The sequence below is a fragment of the Molothrus aeneus genome, chromosome 3 (genome assembly GCF_037042795.1).
Source record: "Molothrus aeneus isolate 106 chromosome 3, BPBGC_Maene_1.0, whole genome shotgun sequence".
In the NCBI taxonomy this organism is placed as follows: domain Eukaryota; kingdom Metazoa; phylum Chordata; class Aves; order Passeriformes; family Icteridae; genus Molothrus; species Molothrus aeneus.
This window is the reverse complement of record NC_089648.1, coordinates 21,331,927-21,356,847: the sequence shown is the minus strand read 5'-3', so window position 1 is coordinate 21,356,847 and position 24,921 is coordinate 21,331,927. Positions and strand designations below refer to the sequence as shown.

General features: G+C 46.7%; 1 protein-coding gene across 7 annotated transcripts; it reads right to left on the bottom strand.

Annotated features, from left to right (window-relative positions):
* Positions 1 to 61: 61 nt before the first annotated feature.
* On the bottom strand, positions 62 to 24,203 carry RD3 (RD3 regulator of GUCY2D). 7 transcript variants are annotated; one of them, XM_066546456.1, is made up of 3 exons: positions 24,127 to 24,203; positions 10,522 to 10,836; positions 62 to 2,809 (listed from the first exon to the last, which is right to left on the bottom strand). In XM_066546456.1, the coding sequence occupies exons 1-3, from the start codon at positions 24,144 to 24,146 to the stop codon at positions 2,512 to 2,514; spliced, it is 633 nt and encodes a 210-aa protein (XP_066402553.1). In that variant the 5' UTR covers positions 24,147 to 24,203; the 3' UTR covers positions 62 to 2,511. The 7 variants fall into 7 exon arrangements, with proteins under 7 accessions (XP_066402553.1, XP_066402555.1, XP_066402558.1 ...); XM_066546458.1 differs by lacking the exon at positions 24,127 to 24,203 and adding an exon at positions 23,588 to 23,666; XM_066546461.1 differs by lacking the exon at positions 24,127 to 24,203 and adding an exon at positions 23,588 to 23,644 and having other exon boundaries at positions 10,522 to 10,833.
* Positions 24,204 to 24,921: the final 718 nt, after the last annotated feature.

Genomic DNA, 24,921 nt, shown 5'->3' with positions numbered 1-24,921 from the left:
TCAGATCCTACTGTGAGCCCAGTGTAACTTCCAGAAGTGGTACAGGAGAATGATACTACTGTTCAAGAGTTTGGATTACATTTTATTGTGGAATTATAAATGATTGATAAGTTGATGCAAAACAGCTGTCACAAGCAGTGCCCCAGCCTGGCCTCCATAACATGCAGGGCTTTGACCAAAGGTCAGCTCTGTCTCCTTGGCTGCACCAGAATGGTGTCTGCCAGCTGGAAGCTGTTAATGAAGGACACAGCACAATCACAGGCCACTGTGATAGTGTGAACACCCATCAGGGATTTCCTTGGCTTAGAACATTGCTGCAGGGCAGGTACTTACTGCTGATTCTCCTTAAGAAAGAGTGAGCGTGCTACTGACACTGCTGAAACAAAGAGCTGTGTGGCAGTGTGGCAGAAGGTCCCGTGTCTCCCAGCAGCCCATCAAACATCACATTGATGCAGTCAATACTGAAGGTGCCAAACAGAACATAAGTGCAAATAAAATGAAAACAGAGCTTTAGCATGAAATTCTTGAACTCATCTCAGTCTTCAGTACCATACAGTGGCTTGCAAATATATAAAAAAAATATATGGTTGACTCTTTTCCAAACAATAATTGTTTCTGCAAATTGTGGTGACCCCTTGCTAGAGATCCTACATCTTCTAGACAGCTAAGGTTATGCTAAGTATGTCTAGCCTTGGTTTTTACTTCATGTACACAATCACATTACTTCACAAGGACATATGGCTGAAAAAGACTAAGCTGATTGTCAGAAGGCTTTAAACTCTCCCTCATTGACCTAAACATGGAATAGCTTGTCCCAAACTGGATGCTGTATTTGGAAGCCCTGACTTTTTGATTAAAAGTGAGCTGCTTTCTGTCCCTAGGAGGGTTGCTGGCAGCAATGTTTACCAAGGGATAGAAACTGCAGCCTGCTGCTGCTAAGAAAGCTTTGTCTTCAATCTTACATAGCCCAGAGGGGAGAGGAAGAGCCAGAATCCCAGTCTCAGAGAGCTCTTAGGGGGTTGATCTTGATCTTTGTTTTATGCTGCCTTCCTCCATCTCTGGAAGAAGCTGCACATTTCTAGTCTAGGATAGATTTCATGCACTGGAATTCTTCCCAGAGTTGGCACAGCTTCAGAGGGTTTTAATCTTGGCTGTAGAACCCACATGCTGTTGCAAAGATCCCCAGGGAAAAATAGCTGGAAACGGACAAAAGAACAACAAAGCTACAGGGTTCTCCAGGAGGCTGTACCCCACTGAGATGATTCCCCAGAAGCCAGTCATCCAAGCAAGTCCCTCTCTTCATTCCCCATCTCCCCTTGGTCACCACAAAGCATCCTAGCCCTTGGGTTCTCTACAGGACACTTGACTTTCACAGTGTGCCCTGCTGTTTCCTTTGCTGGTGAGAGCTCTCCCTGCCAATGCTGAGTTAGGGCCTTAGCAGCTTTTTCTTAGTGGCATTTTCCTGTCTCTTCAAGGTCTCAGAAGAACCTTCATCTGCCAGAGCACTTCAGTCACTCACGGCAGCAAATGTTCACATGATCTCAACTGCTGCCACTGTACAGAGACCCCTGGAGATGAATGCTGAGTCCCTTCACCCTTCCCTTTACATGGATATTCTACTTCAGCCCTCTTTCAGGCTTGGCCATAAACATTAATTTCTGGGGTGTAGGGTGATTTCTGATTTATTTCTGGGGTGTAGGGTGGAGCACTGAGGCCCCAGAACAGCACTTGACACAGCACTGAGGTATCCACCTGTGTATCTACACAGCAGGGTGATAAATTTCTATCTGTTCTGCAGGTGCAAAGTTCTGGGGGTTCTGCCTGCATGAAAGAGAAAGTACCCAAGAAACTTGAACATGCATAAACTGATGGTTGTGGAACATGATTGGTCTTTAATCTCAAAAAGCTTGGGTCTGTTTCTACTCAGGTTGGATTGTGAACTGTCAGCAAAAAAGCAGATCAAGAGCAGTGCTGAGGTTACCTGTGAAGTTTGTTGTAGCACTGAGGAAGGCTATTAGTTGGAAAAGGAAGTTCAGTTCCAAATCAGATACTAGCTTTAGCTCACAAGCCTGATCCTGCAAGCCTCACTCATTTAAGTGGCTCTCTTGCTTTCAGCAAGATTGGTGCAGCCAGCAGCTCTCAGTAGCTTGAGCCAAAAGTTTTTATAGATAACTACATCCAGGCTGGAAGGGAAAGGGAGAAGACAGACATAGCAAAACTAATTCATTTTCCACAAGAAAGCAGTAATAAAAAAGAGATAGTAAATGGGCCTTAAGGTCCTTAAGGTTACTGAACAGCTACTGAATTACAGGAAAGGCTACCATGTTTGGTAATAAATGGTGTCACAGGCTGCAGGCATCAGCAGCATCATCAGCAGTTACTACAGACACAGCTTCCAAGACAGAGACAGGCAGGAAAAGAGAGATGGAAAAAAGAAGAAACAGTAGAGTTAAAAAAGGGTTAACTGAGCTTTCGAAATATCAGTGTCTAAAAACCTTATTCAGTATAGAGTCAGAAGTCCTTGGTGTTCCGAAATTCTGGCATGCTCCAAACCCTCCTGTTGGGCTGGGTGCCCCGTTCCACATCCTCAGAGATGGTCTTGATGTCACTGATGAATGGGGAGATCCTGGACCGAGATTTAAATGTTGTTAAGGAGAGGCTGGTTCTGTTCTTTGTGTTCCATTGCCTTGCAAGCTTCTTGGCCTCTTCCTCCTCTTTGATCTTCTCAGCAGCTTCCTGCAGGACGGAGCGGAAGAGCCGGGATACTTCCTGCGCCTCTGGTTCGTACTCCGCAACCACTTGCCTGAACCTGGAAGCACAGTCGAGGCACAGCTTTGATTAAAAACATCAAATTCCAGATTGCTGCCAAATCGCTGTGCTAGGCTTGGAACCTGCACTTTCCTGCTAAATGGGACTCCCTGCACAGAAGGGAACAACAAGGAGGGGCCATGAAGATGTGCCCAAGGTCTCTAAAATCACAAGCAAGCCAGGGAATGTAAGGAAGAGGTGAATCACTGTTTCTTATAAGCATAAGAAATAATAGGGAGAACCAAACAAAGCTAGAAGGCAAGTTTGAAACAGAAGGAAGTGCTCTTTTCACACAACAACCTATTAAACCAGAACTCAATGCTATTAATAGCTTAAGAAACAAAATTATTGGATGAGTTTGTGGAAAATGTCCCCAGCACTGCTGATGAAATGTGATTGTCCAAATGTACATCATTGCTCGAGGTAGTCCCTGAACTGCAGCTTACCAGAAGCTCAAGGTAGACCAGGGAAAGCCCCACATGACTTCCCCTGTTTTCCATTCTTGTTCCCAACAGCACTACCCAATGGCCTCTAGACAAAGGAAAATCCAGTCACTTTCTTTGGTAGTCTTTCAATATTTAACTTTCTGTGGTGTTTCATCTTCCTATGAATTTCTGTGACATAATGGACTGGCTCAGCTGAATACATCTTGGTTGGCAGCACAATCCTGTATCTAATTAGATAGCTCTGAATTATTTCAGTACCTTCTCAGCAAAGAGCTCAAAATGGAGTTTTTTAAAATTTTATTAACCTAGCTTAATACCAAGGAAGTGAAGAATCACCACTGTTTATTTTGCAGGTGAGGAAGATAAGAAGCAGGGCAGAGTAGTTTTCTTGAAGCCACTGAATGGGCCACAGGCTGAGCAATGAAGAGATCATGCCATTCCTGACACCTAGATGGGTGATTTGTCCCAGCCTGGAAAGTGTGGGAGCCATTCCCAAGGCTCACCCTCTGGTCACGTAGATATTCTGATTGTTCTGTAATAGTACACATTTGTGACAGGTGGTAATGTGGCTGCTCTTCTAATAAAGAATCAGTTCTTAAGGTAAAATTATACCTGCAAGCAGACACAGACCTAAACTAGTACTTCACTAAAATCCAGGTGTTTGTACTGCAGGGAAGCTAAAGTGTATAAGGTAAGCATTTTGATATTTTCCTCCAGCAGAACTGGACAAGGATGGAAAACAGTAGGACTGTATTTAAATGAGCCCAGCAGCAGAAGCTGATAGAATAAGATATTGCCTCTTGGGTTTTTGAAAAGCCCCAGGAATGTAAGAAGGAGTTTAGCACATATGGAATTGCATTGCTTAATGGTGTGCCAAAGGATACCCAAGATAATAGGGACAGAAAGCAAGCCAAAGAGAAACCAGAAAGACTTTTTGTATGCTTATGTATTTTGACTTTAAATGTGGAGGCCTGAAATTGGCCACACATCTCGACACCCTGCTGTATCCCAGATATTTCTCTCCCAGCAAGTACTGGCAGCTACAGGTACAGTTGTGGGGACACCGGTGTTGCTCACTGAGGGAGCTCAGTGTCAGCAGGAGCACCAGTCCCTTCCAGTGTCAAACCAGAGCAGTTTGACACAAAACCTTCCAAAGTCACCGAAATGTTCCTTAACTCTTTCAGTCACTTTGGATGGATTCTTAATCTCCCTCCTCTGCCCCTCACCAAAAACCTCAAAATTTGAATGTTTGGGTGCAAAAAGCCTCTGAGGTGCTGCAGTTCATGCTGGTATTTAAGCACTGGCACAATGATGCCAAACTGAACTGTGCAGAGCCTGGAAGGGAAAGTGATGATCTCTTGCTGAGGGTTAGCAGACAACAGCAGGAACTGGGATTTGTTGGACATTGCAAACTTCCTTTTTGCTTTTTGAGGAGGCACTTCAGTTGCATTATCAAAGAGCCCAAAATACAGTTTTCACAATAAATACATTTTTCCCTTTATCCTATTTGAAGCATAGACTCTAGGTGAGTCCATAGAAACTCAAGTCACCACAACATTATTATTATTATACCAGGGAAAGCAGCTTCAAAGGATTGCTATTGCAGAGATGAACTAAAAAGTGACATTCCATTATTTTATCTCAATGTCTGTTTAAAAGAGAGGTGCTATCATATTTTATATATATATAATCACATCCTCCTCTTTTGTATTGGCAATTGTGCCCCCAAAAGGCCTCCTCACTGCCTCTACTTTCAGAGGCTGTGTGTCCTACTGCTGGATTGTAGCTCCAGAGCAGGGAGCAGGTTGTATCAGGCTATTACTGGGCCAGTGCCTGGCTCTGGGTACCAGAGGGGAAATGAATGATATGACAGCAAATATTCCCCCTGAGCAGAGAGCTCTAATGCTAATGCCCTGGGTTGCTGAAAACACCCCAACCAATCAAGCTGAAATAGTTTTCTGAAATCAGGGTAGCTTTCCACCTGTCTGCTGTCTTGCACTCTTCTTAGCTTAGTTTTGTCACCTCTGCTGTTAAGATTTACCTCTAACTTTTCAGGACCAACACCAAAACTACTTTGTAAGGATTTGAGCAGGTCCAAGAAACAAAGAGAAAGCAATCCAAAAGACTGTCTGCCAGTCACACAATGGAAAGCCACCCTGATTCTGATGGAGAAGGGAAAGGGGATCCTTTTCTCTCCCCTAACAGGATGAACTAACTTCACCCCTTTATTAATGCCCACCTAACTTCAGTACCAGCATGTTTGTGTAAGGGACAAGCTCATGTAGGAAGTCCTAAAGGAGTGCATACCACAAATATTTCTCAACAGAAAAGATGGACAGGTTATCAGGGCTGAGCTCCAGCTAAACCAGTCTGTGTATCAGAAAGAAAATACGGTTTTGCTGCAGGCACCTACAAATAACCAAAGCCATCTTCCCCAGGTATCAGTGAACAGCAGCTGATGTGCTGGATGCTCCAGCAGTCTGCTCTCTGCACAGAACAGCCAGCATATAAAACCAGAAAACCACTGGAATCAGGGAGTATGGCCTTGTATCTTGGGAAACAAACTCCACACAAAGCTGCTCAGTGGGGTTAGGAACACAAAATTGCACAAGGCTCATCTGTCTTCTACCCCAGGTTAACACCCTGATGCTTCTGCATGGGATAGTTTCAAACTAGGCAACCTCACAACCATGTCCAGAAACACCTCAGCAGGGTTCCCTTACTCATCACAAAAGCAGACCTCTGTATCTTACTTGTGGCTCAAGCTGTGGAAGTGCTGGCAGCTCTCCTGGAATACATCATGCACATCACACAGTGACTGAGACCTGACAAAAACTCACCTTGAACCAGCACAGACCTGGGGAGGATGAATGGGCATGCACAGGGATGAGCACATTCCCCGGTCCAGGCAGTGTTGGAATCACAGTTCAAACAAATTTGTCCTTTAAGTTGTGACCCTTTCATTGCATTATAGGCCTGTCACATTTCAAGAATCCTGCCGTGCTTGGCTCATCCTGGCACTGCTTTTTAAAGCACTGTCACCTGCCTGTGTTATTCTATAGGTCCCCTGTACAGGGGGTTCCCTAAGTACAGCCTGAACTTTAAAGACCTGTTAAATCCAATGTAAGTCCATGGATTTATTAAACAATGTGCTTATAGTTCAGGGTATTCATGAGTGCCTGTCTGAATGGGGACCTCTAAGTAGATTCAGTCATTCAAAGAAAATGTGGGGTTGCCTAGTGCTAATAATTAGCTGCTGACTCCTGAATCTATATTTTGAGCAGTAATTCTGGTTCTAGGGTAACACTCAAACAGCTTTGCTAGAAAAGGCTCCTTAACTCCCAAAGAATTACAGCATTCACACTAATTGCAGCACTCATGTCACGTCACCTCAAACTTAAGCTTGTAATTGTAAATAAATCCATTTCTGATTTTAGTCATTTGTCTTACATTAAGTCTTAATAGGAAGGCCACTTCAGCTATACACAGTCCTTATAAAATTACAGTCCTTAGCATGTAATATTGATAACAACTCAGATCACCAAAATGCAAGTTCACATTTCCATACTAGGGAGTTTTTTGTTTCTCTCTGGACACAGGGGGACAGAAACCAACAGTTTCACTACTGCTGAAACTGAAAGAAACTAAACAGACTTTAACTAGCTCTGACTAGGGTTAAAGCTCTGGGTAAGGATGGGGAAAATCCAGCATTTTTTATTGGCAACATACTATTCTACTTGTTCAGTTTAACCAGGGCAGTTAGGTACTACAGGCCTCACAAAACTCACTGTCATTTCCTTCAGCTGGCTCCAGGATTTAATTTTAAATAAACAGAGATCTCTAACCCAGTAACCTAAAGCTAAGTTACTCCTGAATGCAATGGCTTTATTTGCATGAGGTGAATGAGAGTCTCCAGATATCTGATGCTATTTGCAGTGTATTTGAATCCTTCCAGAATTCCAAGAGCCTCAAAGAGAAGTTCCTATTGACCCAAAATACAAAATAGGCAATCTGGATCTGAAAAAACCCTGCTCATTTGTGAAGTGCTCCTTTCCAGCCTCCTCCACATCTAAAGAAACAAATTTGGAGAAATTTTGCCTCTCAGTAAATGAGCCCATACCCACAGAAAAGGACAATTTGGATAATCATTTAGACCTTTAGAGAACAAAGTGACATCTCGACAACTCATATAAAAATGTTTTGTTCTGGCTTTGACTCTGAACTCAGAATCTCACAAAGCAGGAGACCTTGCATGACAAACAAAACAAACTCTGCAGTCTTGCAAGGTGCCTGCTCCTTGTGTTATTTAAGAATTACGTGCTTGTCGAGTGCAAAAAGGACTTCAAAAAGGACCTCAACTCTTCAAATATCTAAAGTGGAAGGGAAAGGATCAAACTTACTATTTCAGTCAGAACCAAGGGCTTTGGTAGGGTACATGCTCTGCATTTGAATTTCCCAATGCAACACTCACAAATTTTTATGGTGGAAGATTTTTCTAAAAGCTGCTACATATTAAGAAGTCACAGAGAGACAACATCAGCAGTGCAATGATCTTGTTAATAAAGTACTTCACTGGGAATGTGGAGGTTTCATTGCATTCCTATTAAACTCATCTTGTGGAATTTTGGGGAAGTTACTAAAATCTCCATCTTATCTCACTTTCTGGAAAGACAATTTATCCAATTTTGGCTTTCTTTTAAATTGTGGGTTATTTCTTTTTCTTTCTTTCTCCTGTATATTTTCACCTCCTAACATGGCAAGCCCCTTTCTTTTTCTTAGTTTCCTCACCAACAATGAAAATTCAATGGAATAACAGAGCTCTCAGTTAGAAGGTAGAAAAGAAGAGGGGTCAACTCTTAACATTTCCAACATAAGATGAAAGGATTATTGAATAAAACTAGGACACATTATCTTAAGACAAGCAAAACACAGTTTTTGTAACAGAGTTGTAGTTCAGGAGTGGAGCTCTGCCACAGGGTGCTAAAATGTTATAAATTTACACGTGTTCAAAAAGAGAAAAGCTCCCACAACCTAAACAACTGAAAGAAAAAGCCACATCAGCCAGTTATGGATAGAAGGTCCACTTGTGGCTCCAAAAGTCTCCCAGTTACAAGGCACAGTAAGCTGGATGCTATACATGAGGTGTAATTGTCCCTGCTGCTGGATTTGCTTCCTTGTCCTTTGCTCTTTTCCTTACACTGATGCCACTGGTCAATGCAGACTGCTCATCAGATCAGCCAGACCTTTGACACAATCCAGTTCCACCATTTCTGTGGCTCTGATAGCCCCTTCTCAGTCCCAGAATTGAACCAACAAAGGTTATGAAATCCTCAGGGTTTTTTTTTAGTGTGGCTCTGCTAACCATGCAGGCTCTGTAAAACATGCCACTTCTCAAATCACAGTGTAATACAATTTATGACAGCACCCTATTTGTAAGAGGAGTTTCAAGAGGATGGTTTTAGCCTTCTTCAATCACCCACACAGAGTCCACCAACGTTGTTGAGTACATTTATCTACTGCCTTTATCTACTTACTTACATTTATCAGTATGCTGAATCCTGAACAACAGTGAACAACCATTACAAGCTGCACTGAAATCAGACATCTTGCATGATCTGTATCAATTAAACAAAAAATAAATAGCAGAGCAGCAAGTTGTATATGGCTCAGCTTAATACTTTCCTGAAGAGGATGAACCTTGGGGCCTCCCTGCTCCAGCAACCAAAGCCTGCTGCCATGGAAATAACCTGTTAGCCTGTTAGACAGGCCCTGGAGATGGTAAAGATAGCTCTGAATCCCAAGGGTTTGAAGTGGCTTGTTTACAGCACAGCTTGGAGTTATACAACCACAAGGCAGGTGCTGTTCCCAGCAAATTTTCACTGGAGAGGTCTTGGTCACTGAATGATCCCAAATTCTGCCATCATGGCAACCTTTGCAAGAGCCAAGGCTCTGTGTGTCAGGTTGATTCCAAGGTTCAGCCCCAGGGAAGATGAGGGCTAGAGAGGTAATTTTGGCATTTTTTCCTGGCTACATCCACTGTAAGACAGAGGAGCAGCTATTTCCAGCACTTTTGCAGCTGCAATTCAGAGGCCATAGATCCATTTGTTCAAGGGGAAACAGGAACCAGCATATGCAGTGAGGGACTGCAGGGTGCTGAGAGCCTCTTGTATATGTTCTGTAAAGACTGTGCTCGCTCTAATCCCAGCTGAAGAACATGTTGGAGCAGGAGAAGTTGATCATAAAGGCCCATTGCACAATTTTGCTTTGGCTAAGGTGCACTGCAGAGTCACTGTTCCTCTTTGCCAAGTTTGCCTTCACTGTGCCAAGTGCAAGAGTTTATCTTAGAACAGCCACCCCAAAAGGAAAAGAGCCACACCCTTCCCTTCCAGTCTGCATGCTAGAGCAGGCTTAGATCAGTTTCTAAAGGCATTTTCACAGGAGGTCGCTCAGCTGGCAGGCAGCAACCCCAAGGGTAGCACTTGAAAGGCTCCACAGCAAGAGAGGCTTTGTGCACATCTACACTGCAGAAGTCAGAAGCACCACTTGGCTGTTCAAACCAACTCATCCCCACCTGCATCCCATGACTCCATGTCTAGGGAAAGAGGGAGGGTAGGGAAGAGAGACATTCTCAGGGAATACCTGGCTCAGAGGCTGAAAAAAATAATTGCATCTTTAGGCTGGTTTGGACACTGGGGACAAGTGCCTCAATAGACCTGCTGGACAGCTTAAATCCAGGAATGAAGGCTCCAGTGAGAGGGGGGAAACACCAAAGGAGGCTGTTCAGAGGCTGGGGAACCTCTGCCTCAGAGATATTCAACAGTAGACAGGACAAGGCCCTAAGCAACCTGATCTAACTTTGAAGGTGGCCCTACTCCAAGTAGGAGGTGGAAGTACATCCCTCTACAGATCCCTTTAAACCTCAGTTTCTCTACAATTCCAAAATCTGAAGCAAAAAAAAGCCATCACAATACTGAGATGGTACCTGTTCATCAGGCAAGGTAATGCTGCTCTGGCTACTCAGGAGCATGAAGCACTCAACCAATGTCAGAGGGAAATAGCATTTTGTAACTTCTTCGGGAAATGATGTTTAACTGACTTAAAACATTAGATTTCCCTTCTTTCACAAAGACACAAACCCAGCACAACTCATGATACAGAATGCCAAATTTCCGTTCTGCTGGTCCTAGCAACTCTCACTCTGTCCTCACACATCCTAAAGAGGAAAGGGGGAAAGGCAAGCTCTTCATGATGCCATCTTTGACAGTACCTGAGTATGACAGGCCCACAGTAGGAAGGGTGTATTTTGGTGCACATGTCCTCCAGCTGCAGCCTTTCCCCGGGGCTGATGTCGTAGCTGTGCTTGGGGTAGCTGACCAGCCAGCCGTAGTCCACGCCGCTCTTCATGCGCCGGTACTCGTTCTCGCGCTCGCGCTGCTGCTTCTCGGCCTGCTTCATCTGCCAGCTCAGCTCCATCATCAGCGTCTCCACCACCATCTCCGTGGGGCTCCTCTGGGAAATGCGGTTTGGGGGCTCGTTCCACCTGAACCAGGATGCCAGTGACATAGTGCTCCGTGTGTCTCTGCTGGGAGTGGGGTGAGTGTGGAGAGGGAGAGAAAAAGAATAGTGCCATCCTCAACACACCTCAGCTGAGAACACTTCCCCCCACAGCCCCCCGTCTGCTGTTAAAATTGCTGCTGGATAACCACTTGGAAATAATTGGTGCTGGACACCTTGATGTGGGAACCCAGGAAATTCCTCTGGCTGCCCTGGAGTGTAGCAGGCACAGGGCCTGCAAGGGCCCCGTGGAGAGCAGAGGCCTAAAGATAGGAAATGCCAAGTGATGGTGTGCCGGGATCTCTCGCTGGTCACAGTGACCCCGAGAAGAGTTCGAAAGTCTCTTTTCCCAGCCCGGCGCTTGAAGAAGGAGTCAGGGCTCTTCATTTCTTGGTCTCAAGGTTGTTTATTTTATCTTATCTATAAAAAATTTTCTCCTGCTCTGCCGAGGTGTGCTCAGCAAGACAGTCCAGGCACTCTGCCTGCCCTGGGGCAGTGTTATGTCTTTATACTAAAAACCACGTGTACAATGTTTACAATTACTTCTCAATACCTATCATCTATGTTAGACAGTGAGCTTCTACTCTAAACCAATCTAAAAGTGCCAACATCACAGCAGAAGATGGAGGCCAAGAAGAAGAAGGAGAAAGGCTGGACACGCCCAGATCCCTCCATCTTGCCTCCTGAACCCCCATGCCAAAAACCCTAAAATCTACTTTTCCACCCCGTGATAACTTCACTAATATTCTACTTAAACTGTTGTGGCTTGCTGATCTTCGTACAAGGTTGGTAATTTGCTCCATGGGTCATAATCCAAACCACAGGCATTTTGGGCTCTGTGCCAGGGTCTCTGAGCTCCCTGGCAGGGGTCTTGGCTGCTCAGGACAGACAGAGGGATGTCCTGGGTCTTGACAATGGTGAATAGCTAGAAGCCCCTCTCTTCTGCCCTCAGACCCCGGCTTATCTCTCTGTAACTCCATAGGTCACTCTCCTTTAACCCCTGCTACTGGACAATTTCTGATCCCCCTGTATCCTATATAATGGGCTGTTTTAGCCCATTCTGGTTTGAAGAGCAGTCATTGGAACCTTCACAGAACACCCAATAAAGACATTGCTGTGGAACGCCAGAACGGCCTTCTCCTCTCTCACCCTGCATCTGCCTTCCTTCGGCTTTTAGCAAGCTAAGGGCTGGAATCACAAAGAGCTGATAATCACTAAAGAGCTGATCCCTTAAGCTTGCTACAGTTCTCAGACGCTGAGAACTGCTTGGGAATTTGGGCAGTCTGTCCTGTAAGAGGACTGAGCTATCCAGACCCGTGCAGCCTGCTTGGCAGCAAACCTGAACCCAGCAGGAGACCGAATTACTGGGGGGCTTGAGCCCCTGCCCAGGGGGCTCAGAGACCAAGACCCCTGTGCCTTTGATCTTGACCCATAGGAAAAATTACCAGCCTTTATATGAAGATTTACAAGTCAAGAGAGTTTAAGTAGAATAATAGTTAGTTTGTCACAGGGTGAAAAATAGATTTTTGAGGTTTTCAGAATGGGGGCTCGGGGTCCCAAGACGGAGGAATTTGGGCGTACCTTGTCCTTTTTCCTTCTTCTTCCTAGCCTCCATCTTCTGGGTGATGGTGGCACTTTTAGATTGGTTTAAGGTAGAAACTCACTGTCTAACATAGGTGATAGGTATTGAAAAGTTATGGTAAATAATGTACACGTAGTTTTTAGCATAAAAAAGATAACACTACCCCAAAAACGGGCAGTGTGCCTCAACTCTACCTGCTAGACAGAACTGTGGTGGGGCGGAGAAAGAAATTTATAGATAAGAAACAATAAACAACCTTGAGAACGAGAATAGAAGAGCTCTGACTCCTTCTTCAATGGCCGGGCTGGGAAAAGAGACTTTCTAATGCATCTCGGGGTCACTGTGACCAGCAGAAATCCCGAGACCTTGAGAAATCTCACCTGCAGCAGCCATCCCGCTCAGAGGGTGAGACAGAGTGTGAAGAGGCAGCCTCTCTTCCTCTCAGCATGTCATTAAAATGAGTCACAGCCCTGCCACCTGAGCTCAGGTTACAAGGATGCCTTGCTTCCTGCAGGCTGGGCTGGGGAAGCGTTCTCCTGCCCACACACCGGGCTTGGGCTCGCCTGGCTGAGCCCTCACGGGAGGGCACGACCTTGCAGCGACCTCACCTGTAAAAACTCAGTGCATGGAGTCAAAGGATTGCTGGGAGCTACATTCTAGCCAGGAGATCCTTGGAGATCTCCTCTGTGACCTGCTGTGGTGGGCTGAAGCTGATGCCCACCAAGTGCCCACCAAAGATGCTCAATTACTCCCTTCCCAGCTGGACAGGAGAGAGAAAATGTATTAAATGTATCTCATGGTTTGAGATAAGGACAGAGACATCACTCAGCAATTCCTGTCAGGCACAAAACAGACTCAACGTGGGTATATAAGTTTATTACTCATCAAATCACAGTTAGATAATGAGAAATAAAACCAAATCTTAAAACACTTTCCCCCACACTTTTCTTCTTCCTAGGCTCTGTTTTACTCCCAAATTCTCTACCTCCTCCCACCCAGCAGTACAGAGGGATGGGGAATGGGGGTTGTGGTCAGTTCACTACACATTGTTTCTGCAACTTCTTCCTCCTCAAGGGGAGGACTCCTCACCTCCTTCCTTTGCTCCAGTGTGGGGTCCCTCCCACGGGGGACAGTCCTCCATGAACTTTTCCAGTGTCGGTCCTTCCCATGGGCTGCAGTTCCTCCTGAACTGCTCCAGCCTGGGTCTCTCACAGGGAGTGCAGTCCTTGAGGAACAGGCTGCCAGTGTCGGTTCCCGTGGTGTCACCAGTCCTGCCAGCAAACCTGCTCCACCTTGGGCTCCTCTCTCCAGGAGGTCCTGCCAGGAGCCTCTTCCATTGTGGTCTTCCCGTGGGGTCATAACCTCTTTTGGACATGGGCTGGAGGTGGATCTCTGCATCCCCTTGAACCTCCATGGGCTGCAGGGGCACAGCTACCTCACCGTGGGCTGCAGGGGGATCTCTGCTCCACTGTCTGAGGCACCTCCTGCCTTTCCTTCCCCACTGACCTTGTGGTATTTAGAGCTGTTGCCCTCCCATAGCCTCCCTTCTGTCTCCCAGCAGCTATCGCTCTTTTGTTGTTTCCCCTTCCCTGTTACCCCAGAGGTGCTGCCATCTGGACTGAAGGGCTGAGCCTAGGCCAGCAGTGGATCCTTGCTGGAGCCATCTGGCATTTGCTTTGTCAGGCACGGGGGAAGTTTCTGGCAGTGTCCCACAGGAGCCACTGCTGTAGCCCCCATCACCACCAAAACTTTGTCACACAAACTAAACACACATGGGTAGGTTTGCTGCTCCTGTAACATCAGCAGCAGAGCTCGCCCTGCCTGGGCAGCACGCACAGGAGCTTGAGCTACAAGGCCAGACAGAGCTTTAACCATTATTTAGCAAATGTGTGGCTGCATGCAGCAGAGGCTACACTACCTTCTACAAGCTGAAGTCCAATTATTTGTTTTGCTGCAGGAGCACTCCTTCAGCAGCACCTCCAGTGCCAAGGGAACTGAGGCTGCTCTGAGAGGGAAGCAGAAGCATACCAAGGTTTAAACTGTTATTACTTCTAAGTGAGAGGTTTCTGCTGCTAGGGAGTTACCCAGCACTTAGCAGACAGAACAAACTGCATCAATCAGCTCAGAAAAAGATGGAATTAACTCCCCACCCAGCCAATCCCTTCATGTTGTCCCTTCAGGAGGACAATGCATGGAACAAAGTTATTACCTATTGTACTTGTATTTAAACACAATAGACTCCAAAACAGGCACTGGGGAGCTGAAAAGGAGAAAAACAGCATCTGTTTCTTCACACAGAGCACTTACGTGCCTCGTTGCTCCCTCCCATTAGCCCCTGGGGAGCAGGGGTGGCACAAATAAGGATTGCAGCTGGGATTACAGAAAGGCTCCTCTGGCAGCAGCCCAAGCAGGACATGGCGTCAAAAGTTAACACGAGGGCAAGGGATTAAAGAGTCTGTTTCTGCAGGCCTGAGCAAATCCTCACTACTGGGACACAGACAGACATGAAGTGGTGAGGAAAAATATGCTTTTCATTTAAGCTTCCACCTTTAGTGACAATAAAAATCACCAAAAGCCCATAACTACACGGTACTCCCACTAGAGCTGAGAGCCACGAGCTCCCAGACTCCCTGGATGAGAAGTGATCCACAGCATTCTGCCAGGACTGCAAGGAAAAGATGCTTCCATGCATCATTCACTCATCCTACAGTAGCCTGTTCACTTTCCAAAGTGTTCATACTATGTAAATAAATCATACCATTAAAGGAAAATGCTCCAAAAGCCTAGATAGTCTGCACAGCATCCCACATCTGAGATTATTCCAGGCTCTAATGTTTAGACTTTTCTAGAATCAGGAAGTTTTCCAAACTGCATCAAAGGACTACTTTCTCTAGTCCTATACCCTACCTCTCCCAGCAAGCAATGCCAGTTTCTTCAGAAGGCAGACATGAAAGGGCTGAAAGCTTCCACAGGTCACAGCTGCAGCTAGCTCAGAGTGTGAGGCACAGATCTGCCATCCCTGCAAACAGGAGCACCAGGGTGTGGGGACAGAATGTAAGAAAATAAAAAATTACCAGAGGTTAGGAACAGGCCTGCCCTTAACAGGCCTTACTGTAACCAGTAAGGAGTAGCTGGGTGAGGAGAGATGGAGTGTGTTGGCTGAGCTGTGAAGAAGAAGGAGTCAGTGCTGTGAGGAGCTGCCCATGAGAAATGACCAAGGAGGAATGGGAGCTTTGCAATAAGATGGCACCACCTGGGCTGGTTAGCAGTGCCTGTACAGGAGAGATGGCTGCAGTGAGTGCCCTGCAGCATCAGCTGTGGTTATCCTGGTGACAGCAGTCACAGCCAGCAGCTGCTGCAGGTACTGCTGCCCCTGCCTCATGCCTGTGCTCTGGAGGATGAGGAGCAGCCAGTGCTTCCCCTTGTGTCCATGGCCAGGGTGAGTGACTCCAGCCAGCAGCTCCCACAGCAGCAGGCAGAGCTCTGGTCTCAGCTCAGACACAGGAACGGGCTCAGGCTGGAACCCAGGCACTGGCAGCTTCAAATCAGTGACCCTGCCACTTGGTACCTGGATCTTGCCCCATGGTGCCTCCACTCACCATCACACAGCATTAAGGATGAAGAGCTTTCCCTTGGTTTGATCACCCCTTGTGTATCCCAAGCAAAAGTGAGGGGTAAAACAGGCCACAAGCTGTTGTAAATAATTTAAAGACTCCTGTTTCTTTTCAGCTTCTGTGATGACAGTAGTTTTTGTAAGCTGCTCCAGGTACCATTATTATTTCTATTTGTGCCTTTATCTGATGAAGGTGAACATGCCCTTCTGTATTTTAATTCTGGCTATGACCTGGTTTCACATTGGTTTAACTCTGCTGACTTCAGTGGCATTAGGGGTAAATCAGTATAAAGCATTACAACTGAGGAATGCCCTTCCAGCTACTCCTAGCTCACCAGCTGTTTCATTAGAAGAGGAGCAAGAGGGGAATTTAGTGCTCAGACTGGGAAAGAGAGCAAGGAGACTTGGATTTTGCATGATCCTGGGCTGTTCTTACTGCATTTATGGTTTTTAGTTCCACAGGTCTCCCTCAAAGCAAGGCATCCTGCATGAGAACCAATTTACCTGGCACTAGTATTACAGAGAATAAACAGAAAAATATTTTGGATACCTAGTCTGTGGATACCAAGGTCTGTTGAACCTGAGCTTTGCCCAGTCCCAGAGCTTTCAGAAAGCTCTGGTAAAAGGCAGAATTGCTTTTGGTGTGGGAACATGGATAGCTCTGACCCCAAATGGGGCTTTCACTTGACTGCCATAAAAATCTGCTTCCAGATGAGAAGACTATAAAGGAAGGAGAGCACCTGACCTGCAGCTGAAATGGCCTGTTTTCAAATGAAGGAAAATCCCATGCAAGCTTTTCATGCACACTGGCAGCTTGTGCTGGCTGCTCCTAAGGGAGTCCTGTTTGTATGAGATTGTTTCCTTCCCTTCTCTCATCCATCATCTCCTCTTTCTGAGAGCTGGCAAGTGGCCATCTCTATTTAGCAGGCTCAACAAGCCACCACTCTTCCCACTACTGCTCTTAGCAGCCTGCAAAAGATACTGTGGGCTCCATTAATTGTGGCTGCTGGTTTTAATTTAAAGTTCACAGGCAGGCTAATCATTAACTGACTCCAAATGGCTTTCCCATGTGGAAAAACTCAAAGCGCTGTTGGCAAGATGTGGACAACTAAAGAAAGGCAAAAGTTACAGCCTGACCTTCTTACTGGGGAAAAGGACAAATTTACACTTTGCAAGCATTCACATTAAAATTATTTTTAAAAAGACATTGCCCCAGCTGAATACAGATCTTTCTGTTGCCCAATTAGTCCATTTTCCAATTCCTTCTAAGAGGCTATCCTGGGAGCTGACACAATCCAGTTGATGAACACCTCTGGTGTTATTAAACCAAAATTTCTGAGGGTTTATGTAAGTTCCACTCCAGAAACAGAGCTGGGGTTTGAGACTTTGGTGTCATTGACCCCAGACCTTTGTCTAGAAGTCACTGCTGATTGCAAGTCTGACCAACCACCTCACAAAATCTCGAACACCTGGCTTTCTCCCCCTCTCTCTCTCCCTCACAGTCTCTGAGGGGTTGCTTCAAATTTTAGTAATTTTTAGTAAGTCTTGCTGAAAGTTTTTCATGTAAATGTTTCCTGTTAGTTTTGCCTTTCTTCAAAACTCCTACACTGTTCTCTACACTGTCAGCAATTCCTGCATTTTTCTCCTCATGTACTTTGCAGCTTTCTCCTTCTTTTCTCAGGGCATGTTCTGAACAATTTCACCTCATCTTCCATTTTTTCACCTTCTCACATGTTTCCCCATGTGATTTCCTCTTCTTGTTCCGAAGAACTCCCCATCAGAAATATCAACATTCACATGCCTTATCTGTTTTTTCACCTTCTTTACACAGGGTTTCAGCCCTTCCTAGCCCTTTCACCAGCAAAGGGAGGGTTTCCTTGGCCTGCTGGTCTTTGGCCAACTGGAGGCTGTCCATCCAACCTGACAGACACAGGCTCCTCCAGGCTCTTGCAGGCTGCATCACCACTTGCTAAGACTTGGTACAGTCTTAAACCATGAGTCAAGCAGCAGGGCCAGTTTAGTGTATAGAAAATCAACTTCTGAGAATAAAATATTCATTTCCATTGATCCTTCTCCTAGCTGCCAGCTTGTAATGCCCTTCAGGATAGGAGAGGAGTATGCAGAGGGTGAGAAATGTGCATTTTGAAAAAAAATGAGAGTAGAATAGGACTCTGTGTCCTCTGTTGGACAAGTCTCCTGTGGTTTTCCTTTGCCTTCACAGTCCAGGAGTGCTGCTGACAATCCTGTGTGACTCTCAAGAGCCTTGGGGGTGTGGTGATTGTGTAGGAGCAGAAGGAGAAGCCTCAAAGAGGTTACGTGAGAGAAGCCTAATCCATAATCCAATGATGTCAATAGAAAGGCTGTCACTCAGCTGTAGACAGATTTCCAAGAAATCCATCATCATCCAGTCAAAGCATGCCAACAAACTGGGCTGAGGAGCTGGGAAATGCCTTCCCTCCCTTTTTGTGGGTGGTGGTTCCTTATAGCTACAGTCAGAGAGCAGAATTTGCTCATGCAAGATACCCACTTAGCCTTTTTCCACACATGCCAGATCACAGGGTAACAAACAAGGAAATTTACTTCCAAAGGGGGTCCAATCTCCAAATTGTCCCCATAATTGTACTTTTTAGAAGACACACAGGGGAAAAAGAGATAATGTCAAAATGCAGAGCACATTAAAATTTGTTTTAAATTATTTACCCCTTCAGTAAGATTTGGATTGCATGGTCCAGGAAAGTCCAGTGTCCTTCAGATACCAAAAGGTATCGAGTACCTGCCTGGACTGCAACTCACAGGTAGATTGAAATTGGTTTGGCTACCCCCACCTCTGAATTCTGTGCTAACTGATGCAATGTTTAACAGCTGCTAAGGCAGAAATTGTGGTCATGGCTTTGCTGCTGGCTCTATCTGCATAGAGTAGCATTAAGTAGCAACAGCATCAAAGATGAACCTCAAAATCTATTTCTCTTGTCATGAAGATATTTTAATTTTTATTCCAAAGAATCTTAGCAACTTCTAACTAAGAAACTGCTGCCAACACCTTCTCAATTTTATTTATATAGTCCACCATAGCTTTGTTAAAGAATCCCTGTTCTCTGTTCTCCACCACTTTCTGGTTTGTTCAGCCTGGAGAAGAGGAAACTGAGGGAGACCTCACTGCAGTCTACACCTTTCTCACAAGGAGAAGCAGAGGGGCAGGCACTGACCTCTCCTCTGTGAAGCCCAGTGACAGACCCAAGGGAATGGCCTGAAGTTGTCAGGGCAGGTTTAGGTTGAATATCAGGAAAAGGTTTTTCACCCAGAGGGTGTTTGGGCACTGGCACAGGCTCCCCAGGGAAATGGTCACAGCACCAAGCCTGACAGAGCTGAAGAACCATTTGGAGCACTCTCTTGGGCACATGGTGTGACACTTCAGGATGTCCTGTGCAGGTACAGGAGCTAAACTTCAATGATCCTTGGATCCTTGTCCATCCTTTCCAACTCAGGATATTCTGTGGGTTTTGTTGGTTTTTGGGTTTTTTTTTTTAAGTTACTTGCCTTTATTCTCTCCATACTGAGAATTTTACCTTACCAGGACCCAAAAAACTCTACTTCCTCTGTGTGTGGAATCTCCTTTCTTGTTCAGTGACATGGAAGGTTAAGGTGTTTACAGCTACCTGCCACGTGATTGTAATTTCAGTGGAAATTATTATAACCTCAGCCTGAGATGTTATGAGGCAATTAATGCTGAAAAAGCAGTAGGTAGAGCTTGTCAATCAAGAAATTTAAAAGCTGTGCAAATATCATTATATTATCATAGCAGCATTCCTCATTCTGACCTGCAGAATAAAGAGAGAGAACTGTGGAGGACATTCAGGGGCCTGCTTATAGACCACAGCAGAAAACCTGTGTTTTGCTTCGTAAGCACACTGATTCCCCTGTTGTGATGGACACAAGCTATTTCTGGACGAAAAAAAATGAAATTCACAGTGGTTAACACGTTTCCAGGTACATGACGCTGTTACAAGTAGCAAGGAGCTTTGAATAACAGGAGCGCAGGGGATGAAGCAAATGCTTTAAATGCAACCTTATTCCGTGGTGGCAGGAGTTTGGGGACAGCCTCACAGCAGTGTCCAGGAGCAAAGCCAGCTGTGACAGGGCACTGTGACACCCAGCAGGCCCTTGCACATGCCAGGCAATGTCTGTCTGTCTGTCTGTCTGTCTGTCTCAGCACGGCTGTGCTCAGGGTCCGACCTGCCTGCCCCGGGCTGACAGCGCCTGCTGCTGCCAGCTCTGCTCCCAAAGCAGCGCGACAGCCGCTCCCAAAGCAGCGCGACAGCCGCTCCCAAAGCAGCGTGACCCCCACTCCCAAAGCAGTGTGACCCCCACTCCCAAAGCAGCGCGACCGCCACTCCCAAAGCAGCGCGACAGCCGCTCCCAAAGCAGTGTGACCGCCACTCCCAAAGCAGCGCGACAGCCGCTCCCAAAGCAGCGTGACCGCCGTGCTGCTGCTTGGCGCGCAGCCCCTGCTCTGCATTCCCCTTTCTCCAGCAGGCTGGCACCGCCAGCACTCCAGAAGGGGACTGGCTCTTTGGCTGCTGTCCTTGCCACAGAGAGTCACAAGTCACTCAAGCCTTTAGTGAAGGTGCGTGACTGACAATCACCGCTAGGTAAACGTGACAGGAGGGACTCAGAGTGAGTCCCTTATCCATCAGAGGTGCTGCAGGACAGAAAAGAAACAAAAGTGGTACTATTTCTATCAAAGGAAAGGTTGAGTAGTACTCTTTCTATCAAATGAAAGGTTGAGTGGCCTTCTGGAAATACCAAAACGGTGATGAAATACATGAATATGTCACGTTTTCTACACCTGGTAGCCCTCACAAGGTTTTGGGGTTCTTTTAATGAAAGCCTTTAAAATTGAGAACATGCTAAAAGTACTGTTCTTATCTCCCCCGGTATTTGTGCAGTTTGTAATACATTCTTAAAGTTTCAATCTTCTAGAAAACAAGTGTATCTGATGCATTTTACATCTGCATTTTGATTGCAAGAGGAGTAAAGAAATGAGAATTCAGTGCAAACTGGGCCCCAAGTTCAGGTGAGAATAAGGAAGATGATTTTCAGTCACGAACCAGAACAACATGAGAAAAGGTAGCTGATCTAACAGGTACAGCTTCGTGATCTGCAGCAAAGCTGCACAAATGTAAATCAGATTTGTCTCGTTGAAATAAATGAGAGTTCTGTTGATTAACTCCAGAGGAAAATCCAGTTTTAAAGAAAGAATGAAGGAAGGGCCCAATAGCTTGGAGCTCTCCTAATGCCTGGCGCTCTACAGAAGATAATCTTTGTGTTATCTGCAAAAGCAAAAGGGTGGGTTCTGCTCAAATCTGTTCATGAAGCAGAGCAGTATTTTGCAGTTCGTCTACTTATCAAAGCAAATGAGTTCCCTTTATTGAAAAACAGAACTATTTTTATGCCAATATCTCACTCATGCTCGAAACAATGTTTCCACTAGCAACCATAAAAGCACTCTGTCATACAGCTTACACCAAACTGTTACCTAAACCTACAGGAGACAGGAAGTTAAAGCACAATGAATTGCTCCGTTTGACTGACTTGTTATTAAAACTCCTATATATTGCTCAGATCTTGCCACGGTGGATCAAACACACCTTCAATTCTATACCTTGCTTTGATCTCTGCAGACTACAAAGCCAGGTTTCCAGTCAGGACAGAGGGATGTAAAGTATTCTTCACCATTCATTCAGCTGTGTAAATGAGAATTCAGAAGGTAGCACAGACCCAGAGCTTTTCTGTTATTAAAATCATCCAAACCACCAGAAAAAAGTATTCTGCAATAAAACAGTAATAGCATCTGATGGAAGGCTCCAATACAAAAGGCTTTCAGAATTAAAACTCTGAGAGATCCCCAGCTCATCTTGTTCTGTTCTACTACTAACCACACAATGTTATTAAAGGGGCAGTAATGTCACAGATTGGAGTTTCTAATGCTGTCATCCACTGCAGATATTCATACACAGAGTTATATAAAGAGATTGAAACTCTGACCCAAAGGCATATTCCACCTGGCTTCATGTCCTCTGAAGTATTTTTATTCATATATGGTAGCGAAGTCCAGACTGAGTGCTGTGAAAATGGGCAGGTGGGATGTGCATTCTCCATCCAGACTGAGGATTGATTCTTCTGGGAAAGCAGGAGTAACTCATTGCATCACAGGTGAGAATGCAGTGTAACAGACACCTGTACATTTCTGTTCAGGACTGAACCTTAGTTATGGTATCTACCAGAAAGAATATTGACCAAAGGTCCCCAAAGTCCCACCCTGACTGCAGAGTTTTCTCTGTACTGCAGAGTACTAGGACCAGTGTTTAAGTTTGATCATTGTGACAGGAGCTACTTAAAAATGTACATTGTTCTAAAATTAGCAATCAAAAGAAGAATGCTAAATTTACAGCTTGAAAACTTAAGCCTGTCTTTATCGAGATCACCCACAGCACTGGCAGAACCCTGGGAAAGCTCATGCTTTCCACTCTGGAATAGCTGCATGTCCCACCTGTGGGCACAGAGAGCCTCTGTGAGCATGAACAGCACTGTCCTCACATGGGTTTCAATTGATGTATCAGCACTAGGAGGTGTGCAGTGTGCTCTCGCCTCAGTAACACTGCCATAACTCAGAAGTTGTCTGACCAACCTTCGTGGCACCTCCCTGGGGTTGAACAAACACTGAACTTCCACCTGCAGACACTTAGCAGGGCAGGAGTCTGATGAGAGAGATTTTAAATATGGCATAAACATTAGGCAGCATGAACCATGCTTTCCTCCTCGATCGCCTGTCCTTACATAACCAGTTACCCGGCGCTTATCCATCATCCAGGCAGCCGTGCCCGAGCCCAGCCTGGGAGAGCTGCCGGGGGGCCCCGGCCCCTGCCCTTCCCTGCCCACCCATCCCGCCTCACCTTTGGCACCAGCGCTCCCGCTGCTCCCGCGGACAGACGGACTCAGGGCGAGCGGAGAGGGTACCAGGAGGAGGACGTGGCTGGAAGTCAAGCCCTCTAAACTGGCACAGCAGGCTTAAACCCACACTGGGCTATGGATTAGCCCTGGTGACGAGATACAGCAGCTGTGCTTACGGCAGTGCTTTGGAGCGATTAGGGCTCGGTCCGCTACCTCCACACACTCAGCCTCCCGCCGAGAGCCGGCACCAGTTTAAAAGTCCCTCCAAACCACGAAAACTTTGTAGCGTTTTCTACCCCGCAGCTGAGGCGGCCCTTGGAAGAAATGCAGGTGCTTGAGGGCACCGGGACTTCCCGCAGGCTGCAGGCGGGGTTCGCTCCCGCCGCCCCCGGCCGTGACTCCGGCTCGGCGCCCCGGGGCTGTCCCGGCGGAGGCGGCCGCACCCCGCGCCCTGCGGGAGCCGCTCGGGCAGGGCGGTGACCGCGCCCCGGCACAGGGACCGGGGACGCCCCAGCCCGGGCTCTTCGCCGCCAACACAGCGGTGCCCTCCGCCGGGCACCGCCTCCGCCCCGCCGGGCACCCCTGCTGGCCGTGTCCCCAGCTCCTCCTCCTCCTCCCGCTCCTCTTCCTCACCGCGGTGCCCGCTCGGTCCCGCCGCCGGCGCCCAGCCGGGGCAGCGCCTCTCGCCGCCTCTCGCCGCTGCCGAAGTTGAGCGGAGCCGCCGCTCCGCAGCCGCCGCCGTCCCCGCGCCCCGCCCGCCCCGTTCCCATAGCGACCGCGGGATGCCCGCTCGGTCCGGACCGTGAGCTCCGCCCGGGCATCCCGGCGGCACCGGCACCGGCAGCGGCACCGGCACGGCGTCGGACCCCGCGGGGACTCACTGCCGTAGGTGGAATTTGCACCGACAAATAACGGCGCGGAAACTGGAAGTATTCATTCATTTCTCACCAAGTCCTTTGGGAACAGAACAAAACAGAACAGAACAGAACAGTCTTCAGCCACAGAAGCCACAAGGGTTGCACTGGGTTTGGAGGGCATGGAGGAGAAGAGGAGGAGGAAGGTTTTTACAAGGGTGGTGAAACTGGCCCAGGTTGCCCAGTGTGGAGGTGGATGTCCCATCCCTGGAAACATTCAAGGGCAGGTTGGACAGTGCTCTGAGCAGCCTGACCTACCTGAAGATGTCCCTGCTCATTGCAGGGGGCTGGACTAGAGGGTCCCAGTCACACACACGGCCACAGTGTCCTCTGTGAGCCCACAGTTCCTCACCCAGCCTCTTCCCACAGTGCAAAAATGTGCAAAACCATCCCCAGTATCATTGGCCAAACCCCCACCAAATCCCAGGAGAGCCAGGCTGTGTCAGAGGGCTGCAGAGCTACAGCCTTGGGTAGGGACAGCACAGGGACAGGTGACAGCACTCAATGACACCTGCAACCTGAGCATGCGTGTGAAATCATGCATGCCCCCACTGAAAAGCTTTCATAAATTATGGCCCAAGTTGTTGGTGTTCATGCAGCACTTGCACAGGCAGAGGACAGAGGTGTTCCAGACCATGTATGTGTGTCAGCACACACACAAACCAAAACAGATCAGCTGAAAATATTACAGATTACAGGATTCCCAGTGCAGTCTAAATTAAAATGTATGAGGATGGGGGGTTTTAAAGTTTAGTTTATTATTAGATCAAAAAATACAACTGGACTAACAAAGAGATGGGAAGCATTTTTCTGTGCTAATTATCTCTGGAGGATTACTTGTCTGTCCTGAGCCTCAATGCCAGCCCAGTTTGTGGAGGTTTATAACATCCTGGGTATGCTCTGCTCTAAATGGATTGTTGAGTTTAAGTGAAAAGTCATCTTACACGAATAAAGACCATTATATTTTCATACCTTAAAACCTATTTCAAAACTCATCAACTCTGATTAATGCAGAAGAAAACCCCCTTGAAAATGCTTCATTTTCAGGTATAT

Coding starts and splice junctions, on each gene's coding strand:
- RD3 (XM_066546454.1), bottom strand. CDS start 13,559: ATGGGAAGGACCGACACTGGAAAAGTTCATGGAGGACTGTCCCCCGTG. Junction 10,837..13,479: donor CACTGGAGCAAAGGAAGGAG/GTGAGGAGTCCT, acceptor CCCCACTCCCAG/CAGAGACACACGGAGCACTA. Junction 2,810..10,521: donor TGTGGGCCTGTCATACTCAG/GTACTGTCAAAG, acceptor CTGTGCTTCCAG/GTTCAGGCAAGTGGTTGCGG.